Source organism: Cibotium barometz, chromosome 27 (assembly GCF_041138505.1).
Source record: "Cibotium barometz isolate CiBa-2024 chromosome 27, ASM4113850v1, whole genome shotgun sequence".
In the NCBI taxonomy this organism is placed as follows: Eukaryota; Viridiplantae; Streptophyta; class Polypodiopsida; order Cyatheales; family Cibotiaceae; genus Cibotium; species Cibotium barometz.
In genome coordinates this window covers 43,103,066-43,112,700 of record NC_141072.1, presented here as the reverse complement: position 1 = coordinate 43,112,700, position 9,635 = coordinate 43,103,066, and the positions used below count along the sequence as shown (strand labels likewise).

Sequence of the window (9,635 nt, the reverse complement as noted above, 5' to 3'; positions counted from 1 at the left end):
GTAAAATGAGACCTCCAAATTTAATTGTTTAGAGATACTTTTGAAACATTTAAGAGACGGACAACAATAAATGCTAAGATTCCTTAAATCATGTCAGAGATACTTTTCAATCGTTATTCTCAATGTTACTCTACCATTTTTAACGTAAAAAACACAAAATATAAAAATAAAAGAGGTTTTGGTTGATATTTACTTTTGTACAGTTGTTAGAGCATCAAGATGATTAAATTAGACAAGGTTTAAAATATCCAAGATTTTTTAATTATTAAAGATATATAATTATCACATTCAATCCTTTTTAAAATTTCAATTTCATTTTATAACTCAAAAGTGGCTTGTAGAATGGTCACATTTTTAGCTTGAAATGACTTTTGCAAACTAATTTTGGCTATTGTTAGAATGTCAAGATGACTAAATTAGACAAGTTTTGGAAAACAAAACTTGTTCTACTCCAAAAGATCTACAACTTTGATGTTCAACATTTATCCTAGTTCTAATTACAACATGCTCAAAATTGACTTGCAAGATGGTTAAAATTTTTGTTGCAATGTCTCCAAAATGAAAGTTCTCTTCTAACATCATTGGCATGTGAACTGCAACAAAAATTAAACCATGAAATATGCACAAATAACTATCTAATATATCTCAACAAACCATTTTGCCCCTTACAAATAAAATTTGTTAATCCAACTCTTTTGAGAGTTTAATTAGTAAAGGATATATCACTTAGGTAGTCCAAAAATAAAAAAAACATCCTTCTTATCTTTATCTTTTTTTTGTTGTTTCTTATTGATTGTTGTGCCAAGACTATTCAAGATTGAACAAGGGAAACTTAAAAATGGCAGTGCAGATACACAAATAATCTAAAAACATGTGGATTAAAAATAGTTCAAATTTTCCAAATTTTGCATTGCAAAATTACTTTTAAAAAATAGAATGTTCAAAATCCGTCTCATAATGATGGAAATGGAAGGGAAAAAGATAAAGAGAGAGAGAGATCCAGAGAGTTGATTTGAATAGAATCTACATTTTTTCCCTAAGTGGATGGGTATTTATTAAGATTTTAATTTGTCACAATAAAGAAAAGGATGAATCTAATTTTATATTTACCCAAATCTGATATTTTAGATTCAAAGAAAAAAAGAGACTATTCCATTTTCGTACTTTCTTTTTTATGCATTTTTCCTTGATTTCCAAAGCCATCATGCCCCTAACCACAAAAAAGCAATTTGATTTGTAGCTTATTATTCCTTTAAGGAGCTTTACATGTATGGATAAGAAAAAACACCTGCATTCTTAAGTCTGCTTAATGTCAGCTTCATGCCTTCTAGCTCAGTTTCTGTCTTCCTTATCTCTGACCTGAAACAATCAAGTGCTCTTTGGGCCTCTTGAAGTATACTCTTGTATTCACACACTGCAGCATTGCTTTCACTGCGCTTAAGAGAAATGTCTTGTTGCAACTTCAAAAGATTGCCCTGCAACTCCAGGGCTTCTTTGACTGGCTTTTTCAATTGCTTCTTGAACAAATACACGTACAGCCTCTTCGATACAATTCTGCACTTCTTCATCCTGTGCATGTTTTCCATGTGACAAGGCTATTAGCACAGCCTCAGCCGGTGAAACACTCTCTTTGTCCGGTGTGCTCACTGATTCCATCTGATCAGCTGGAGCTTTTCCCTCGGCTGACTGTTCCTGCACCTTACATAAATGAGAATGGTAACAAAAAACTTCACTCAAGATGCACACATGCACCCACCTGCGCATAGGGGCGCATACACACATGCACAATAGCTTATGAGAAAGCGGATACCTCAACTTGATGAAAAACACCTGGGCAGGTGCAAATAGATCAAAGAGTACAAACCTGAATACTCTGCTGAGACTTCATGAGAGGCTCGGAGGATGTTTTGGCCAATTTTTTAGAGGATCGCTTTAAAAGACAATAAGACAGCAAGCATATTGAAGTCTCTAAGGTACTCACATCTATGCAGTCTTTAGCATTTTCTGTACAAAGGCTATCTGTCAATACCGTGGACAAAAAATGGATGCTTGCGATAAGAGACTCGCACCCTCTTGATGCATGCAGATCTCCTGAACTGGAGTCATTAGCTGTACAAGAAGTGTCCTCATGTGATGATTCAGCATTCTCAGCATCAGGTCTCTTGTTTACAGAAGGCTTAGAGTGGAATTTTGGTTCATCTCTCAGCAAAGATGAATCAGCTGTTTGTGCACCCAGATGTTGCGTTTTACTTTCACAACTGGTCATGCCAGTATCTGATGCAGCCATACCTTCATTTATGAAAGGAACATTGCTGGTCTTCATTGCTGAAGTGCTAACTGTCCCCTGATCAATCTCAAAAGAAACAGGCTTTGCCTCATGAGAAACATTGTATGCTGATACACTTGTGCCATGCAAAGACGTGTTCGGAAGTGTTGTACCATCACCCTGACATCCTTCTTCTAGACTGAGGATACATGGCTTCTGAGTAAGTGTGTCTTCCTGTACCTGTAGTTCGCCATCCTCTGCTAAGTTCACCACAGTTTGTTTCTGAGAAGATTCAGCCAATGTGCAAGTCAAACCTGCAATTCCACGCATAGATTTAAGCTTGTCAGAGACAATTTTAAAAAAATCCACGCTTACATAAAATACCTGAACAAATCAAGCATGAAAATAATCATAGGCATCTATGCAAATTGTAAATGCTACATAAGCATTCTGCTTAGGAGAAAATAGGCTATGCTTAATAAATTTGTTCATGGCTCTTAATTGCTAACATATTGAGCTTGACTTAGCCTAGCAATTCCCGACCCACAAGCTGCCTCTGTTTTAAACTCAAGATCAGTTGATGCTCAGTCTCGGCAATGGCGCAAAAGGTGGCTTTGAAGAATTTCTGCATCTTGCAAAAAGACTAAAATCACATGGGCATTGGTATGGAGAAGGGTGGCAAAAGTGTAAGAATTGTGACATGCGAGGGATTGATCGTAGTAAAACAACCTCAGGCTTAACTAAACTGCACTTAATTATACTTAAGAGATAGAGAATGGTTTCAATGCAAATGCAATGCTGCTATATTCAATGAATGGTTACAATGAAGATCTATCAATAGATCTATGCCTATACTAGATGCATATCTATCTCGGGAAGAGAGAGATGTTGTATGCTGATGCTGACAGAATGTTTCCTTTTGCAATGCTAAGGTCCACCCTTGGAATGCTGGCTTTCCTCTATGTAGGAGGACGGAGGATGATCTGAATGCTGATTGTATGCTGCTGAATGCTGAATATGCTGAATGATAATAACGAACTGCTGACCCCTTGTTCCCTAGGAAGGAAACACTGAGAAGATGCCAGATATCGACTAAATGAATGATGCGTTTTTATATATACTGATTTATGCTGCTGGTTGGCTGATGTAGATGCTGTCGGCTGCTGCTAATATGCCCACGACTGATGTAGATGTTGAGTCAGCTGAAGGGCATGGTCAGCTACTAGTCTTGGCCTGGCTGACTACACACCTAAGCCACCAAAGGGCTGGCCGACTGGGATGCCTAGTGCTTAGGATGCTTATGCCAATGATCTATGCTTGGGTACATGTGTTAACTGCTGTAAATGCCTGGATAATGCTTGAATGCCTTTGCCATGAGGTAACGCAGCATGTGACAACATAGAACGGACCTTCTCCTGAATGGTCCTGTTCATCCTCTCTGCTGTCCCGTTTTGTGGAGGATCATAAGGAGTAGAGAGCTCCCTCTTGATGCCTTTAGCATCACAAAAGTCCTGAAACTGTTTGGACATATACTCTCTACCATTGTCGGAACGCAAAGCCTTCAGTGTTTTGCCAGTTTGATTCTCAACATGAGCAACAAACTTTACAAACACTGAGAATGTATCACTCTTCAAACGAAGAGGATAAACCAAAACCTTGCGTGTGGCATCATCAATAAAAGACACAAAATATTTTGCCCCTCCCAAAGAAAGCTGAGGCATCTCGCATACATCTGTATGCACAAGCTCTAACTTCTTTCTGTCCAAGAGCTTTCTTGTGGGGGCACTGGAGTTGCCTGCCATATATACAATGCTCACAAAACTGAAAACTTGAAAACTTTAGAGAAGGCAAGTAACCATAATGAGACAATTACTCCATTCCTTTGACACTCATGTGTCCCAACCGGCTATGCCACATAGAGATTTCCGGCAGCTCGGTTGCATTTACATTAGCATGGTGACAAACATTAGCATGCATGAAGTAAAGAGTGTCCACCTTAGAGCCTCTGGCAACAACCAGTGAGCCCTTACTAATCTTCCACTTTCCACGACCAAATGTGGTAACATAATCAGCATCATCAAGCTGTCCAGTAGAAAGCAGGTTCTTCTTGATCTCAGGCACATGCCTGACATCATGGAGTATAAGCTCTGAGCCATCTGAAAACACAAGCCTCACATCACCTCTGCCAAGAATCTGGCATGCATGGTTGTCACCCAAATAAACTACTCCTTCATTGCCAGCAGTGTACCTGACAAACAAGTCTCTGCAACCTGTGACATGAAAGGAGGCACCTGAATCAATGATCCACGAGTGCATACCATGACCATCTCCTGCAAGGAGTGAATGGGCATCAAGTGAGGATGTGAATAGAACTTCATCCTCACTGTCACCTGCATGTGACACATTGACTTCTTCAATCTTGACTCTACTTTTGCCCTTTGGCTTTGCATCTTTGGCTTCATCTTTGTCTTTGTCTTTTCCTTTGCCCTTTTCCTTTTGATCATTCTTCCATTTGTAGCATTGCCTTTTGAGATGTCCCTTCTTGCCACAATAATGGCATTCCAAGTCCTTTTTGGAGCGGGACTTGCTCCTTCCCCGTTCTTGGCTTTTACCCCTTTGTTGGGATCTCCCACGTGCATTCATTGCATTGGACTTTCCAACAGAGTTGTTCTTCCTGTTCATCTCCTCTTGAAGGAGAGCACCCTCCACATCTGCATATGACAGCATAGCATTTGAATTGCTAGTGGCTGTCCTGAATGTGTCCCAACTCTCTGGCAAAGTGCATAAGACAAAGGTGGCTTTGAACTCATCGTCCATTGCCAACTTTTGATTTATGACCTGGCTGACAACACCATTAAACTCATTTAGATGGGCTATCATAGATGCCTCTTCCTTCATTTGAAGACCTATGAGTTTCTTCAACCAATACACTTTGCTTGAGGCACTTTGCTGGGCATACAAGTCCTGCAATCTTTGCCACATTCCCCAAGCTGTCTTCTCTTCACGTATGCTGAAAAGTAAAGAGTCTGACATAGACAACATGATGGTGAGATCACACCACAACAACGTTTCTCTCACTATGACAATCGGAGGGTAGGGGAACCAACTCGGTCTCCCATAAATGCACATGAAGGCATCCAGAGTTTTCACAATGCTTCCCCCTGGCCACATATACATCCAATACATAAAAGCCCCTTGATTTACTGGCACATTCAGTGCTTGACAGGCATCAACACATTGTCCAAAGCATCAAATGCCATTGCCTGCATGCAAATCACATTGTCCAAAGCATCAAATGCCAGTGCCTGCATGCAAATCAACCCAATTGGCACAAAAGCCCTTTGATTTGCACTCCAATTTCCTGCAATTTTGCCCCGAATGTGAGATTGCTCACATCATACAGCATGTATGAATGCCCAATGGCACAATTACAACACTTGGATTAATCTTATTGGCCCATAGGAACCTTAATCGGACCATAATCCAAAATTTTCAGAAAATCAAGCCCCAAATGTTGACACCCAATTTCCTGCAAATTGACCCGGAATGTGACCAATGTCACCCAATGTTGCCAATTGTGCTCAAATCTGAGCCATTAGAACCTGTACCTGCTCAATTGATGAAAATGGACAAACAAATCTCAAAAAATTGAAGCAAATACCTCTGAAGCGATGATCAATCAGTGATTTCTGTTGCAGAAAAGGGGGGCGTGTACTGATGCTGCTGCTTCTGCTGCTGTGCAGGTATTGAGAGGGCAGACGACAATGCAATGTAGCTAGGCAATTGGTGATGTCTACTGTGGTAGCGGAAAGTCGAGCAGGGCAGATGGCGCACATGCACGCACACGAACTGGCGGACGAGCAGAATGGCATGACGGGCGACAGATGAAGGGAGAGAGTTAGGGTTTCATGTGGGAGACACACACAGAGAAGAAGAGAGAGAGAGAGAGAGAGAGAGAGAGAGATGTGGGGATAAGTCAACTCAAAGTATGAGTGTGTGACTCCCCTATCACACATGTATATTTGCTCTAGTACACATAGTGCACTTAGTACATTAAAAGTACTAAGTGTACTATGTACTATAAAACTTATGGGCTAGTACACACTATAAGGGTGGGCATAATGCCTTTACCCCAACATGTTAAAATTCCTCCATACATGCCAAATCTTTGACGAAGTAGCAATCTCACTTTGTCCGGTGAAAAGAAGTTTTGTTTCTCTTAACTCCCACAATCCCAATATGTTTATGTTTGTAGCAGAGGCATACTGCGAACTGGAAAGGGGTAGGTTGTAAGCTTGGGAGGCTGTTATAGACCACCTTGTATAGGTAGAAAGATCAATTGGAACCGAGAGCACTCGGACTGGTTGTTGCCGATGATGAAGAGGGAGTAGAGCGGTTTTTATTTTTTTAACCATAGATCCAGATTTGCGCACATGGAAGTGTGTTGTGCCCATATGATGATGAATTTGCAAGTTTCTTGAACATCCAAGTGCCACATTGTTTAGGCTGTTTTTTCCTTTTTTTGGTTAAAGGCACCTACTACTCATTGCAAGCAAAAATCACCAGCATCTACACATCGCTAGTGTAGAGGGGCAACCATCATTGTATAGGGTGGTTGATGCAAAGAAGAGCGGGGGATTTTTTTGGTGCGTGCGGCCGTCTGTGCATGACAAGTCGTTTCTCTTTTTTTATTTGATGTGTTCAAGTGATCTAGCTGTGGGCGTTGAAGGAAATTTGGTGGTGGCTAACGTTTTTGTTTTTTTGTGTAGCGACGGGCTGTTCACATGCCCATAGGCGCCAGTAGTCGGAAGAGGGCTGGGCAGCCTACGTGGCTTATAGTGTAGAGGCTAAGATGTGAAAACCTTAGTATGAAACGTATATCTTTTTAAAAAAAATATGAAAAGTCATGGCTTCTTCTACAAGGGGGCCCGCCTCTTCAACATGACGATTCAGCCTGGAAGCTCACCATAAATTCAGCTTGGAAGGGAGACAGTCAAGCCTTTTTGCCAACCCAATGTTGCCTGGATAACATCAAAGTTGTCCATCGTTTGTTTTTTTTTTTTTTGTGAAAGAGACTACTACATAATTGGGGAAAAGGGCAAAATCAGAAAAATTGGGCAAAGGGAGTAAAATTGGCAAGGTCATTCTCTCTACAACCATTCCTAAGGCTGATTTTAGAGTTAGGGCTGGCTGATTTTTAGGGTTTGGTTGTGGGCATCCTACAAGTTCGAGTTTGTTTGCTCTGCTACCACTATTAGGCTTTTAACTTAATTAAACATTATTAAACATAATTAAAAAGCTTAATACTTAAATACTTGAGTAAATAGAAGTTAGAAAGTGGAAAGTTTTGTTGTGTTGCATTGAGACACACAAGGCCTTGTTAAATAGAGCCTGAAAAGGTACAAATGAAGAGACACAGTCCTAACGACAAGGTGAGACTCTTGAATGAATAGTTGTCCTTTGGACGTAGAGACGTGTCCTTTGATCAATAGATGTCTCTTTAAAAGAGACGTGTCCGACGACGCATGTGACAGGGTGTGACCCTTCACTGGTGTCCTTTTAATGTTTGAAGGCTAATCAAGAGTAGTTAGAGAGATAAGTCGCAATCGTGGCAATGTTGAAACATTGTGTCTTTCTTAAATACATGAATTAGCTTGAGCAACAATGTAGAAGCTCAAGTCAGGAATACATGAATACATCTTAGAAGACTGCTCTTAGTGCTTCACCCTTCAGGATTCTTCCATTTGCCTCCCAAGGGACAACTCGGTGAAATCACATAGCTTCTTCATCCCAAAGAATCAGCTAGTACCTGCCTTTATATGCTCGTGTGCCTACATCCTCACTAGGGTTAAGATTATATTTCCAGGCGTCTAAATTTCCTATTGCCGGTGGGATGCATGGCTTGTATGCACTTGCAAGCAATTTGACATGTTGTAGCATGCACTCACCGCATCTTGTGTTTATAGGACCAATCATGGTGATGCTTTTTTAACCATGCAATATGAATCATGGTGATGCTTTTTCGACCATGCCATCATGATGTTTTTTTAAACCATGCAAATATGGACCATGGTGATAGCTTTTCAGCCATGCAAGTTGATGCAACAGCATGCAAATTTGGACCATGATGATGCTTTATTTCCGCATGGACCATGCATAGATGGACCGATCCCTTTGTAGCCATGCAAACTTTGCCTAATGATATCTTTTTTTGCCATACTTGCAAACACGGACCCTGGTGATATCTTTTTCTGCCATGCAAACATGGGCCTTTTGAACATGCACTATGGAACATGATGATGCTTGTTATAATGCAGCATCACACAACCTGTAAATTGGCATGAAGAAAGATGGATGCACATCAAAAGAAGGCACAGGTTCAGCACTACCTGGTGTGTAAGGAAGTGCGGGGCTAGTCGTGGTAGATGTCTCATGAAACCGCCATGCTGTTGTGCTGCTGCGCGGACATGGAGAGGATTCAGCTGCTGTGAAATACAGTACAGGGGGGTGTTGGTGGTACAGACATGGACGATTCCAGGGCGAGGTGCAGCTGTCGGAAACGACTCCATGTTGAGCTTGGCATGGCCATTCTCTGTGACTGGAGAATCCGGGGAAATCCAGGCCCTTGGTTCGATTCGCACGCTTATCATCAGTATCAGAAGTCTGCCAAGGGTGAAAACTATGGTAATCATCAGACCAACACTGCGAGTGTGTGTCACACTCTCGGAGCAGAAACGATGGCTTGCGCTGCGCTTGCTGAGGGTAGAACGATGGCGAGAAGAAGCTTTGCTCAGAGTAGCCTGAATCTAGGGAGGAAATGGGAGGAGGAGGAAGAGGAAGAGGCGGAGGAGGGTTTGTTGCAAGCGAGGCGTTCATAGTGGGAGGATGATGTAAGCCAAAAGCAGGCATCAGTGTACTGGCTCGAAAAGCAGGTTTGGCAGGAAGCAGCGATGGCGACGCTGAAGACTGGTAGAGCTCCAAAAGCTAGGCGATGGCGATGGCGATGGCGATGGCGATGGCGATGGCGAGGAGACCCTACGTCTGAACAGTGTGCGCGCGCCAGCTGTCAGAGAACCCCTGATGCAGAAACTCAGACTTATTGTGGAAATGCCTTGTGGGCACCCTTAAAGAGCACATGCATGCAAAAATGAGCACATCCATGTGCATCCAAGCACACAAACTCTGCTCAAAGATAGAATAATGAGAGAATAAGGTCGTACTCAAATATAGACCCAAATGTGCGAGAGAAAGAGAGAGAATAGTGTTCTACAAGCATGAGAGGAGAAAAGGCCGAGGATAGGGTTGCCTTGTCTTATTTGAGTGGTAGTAGGCTCGTGTCTCCCTTGGAGGTAATTTCACGTGCATTATG

The 9,635-nt window shown here is 41.7% G+C and overlaps 1 protein-coding gene across 4 annotated transcripts; it reads right to left on the bottom strand.

The window, feature by feature from the left end:
* Positions 1-1,087: 1,087 nt before the first annotated feature.
* On the bottom strand, positions 1,088-9,373 carry LOC147623413 (uncharacterized). 4 transcript variants are annotated; one of them, XM_086821556.1, is made up of 3 exons: positions 8,656-9,373; positions 1,982-2,580; positions 1,088-1,686 (listed from the first exon to the last, which is right to left on the bottom strand). In XM_086821556.1, exons 1-3 carry the CDS (start codon positions 9,173-9,175, stop codon positions 1,438-1,440), a joined length of 1,368 nt encoding a protein of 455 aa, XP_086677682.1. In that variant the 5' UTR covers positions 9,176-9,373; the 3' UTR covers positions 1,088-1,437. The 4 variants fall into 4 exon arrangements, with proteins under 4 accessions (XP_086677682.1, XP_086677680.1, XP_086677681.1 ...); XM_086821554.1 differs by having other exon boundaries at positions 1,865-2,580; positions 8,656-9,271; XM_086821555.1 differs by having other exon boundaries at positions 1,088-1,692; positions 8,656-9,271.
* Positions 9,374-9,635: the final 262 nt, after the last annotated feature.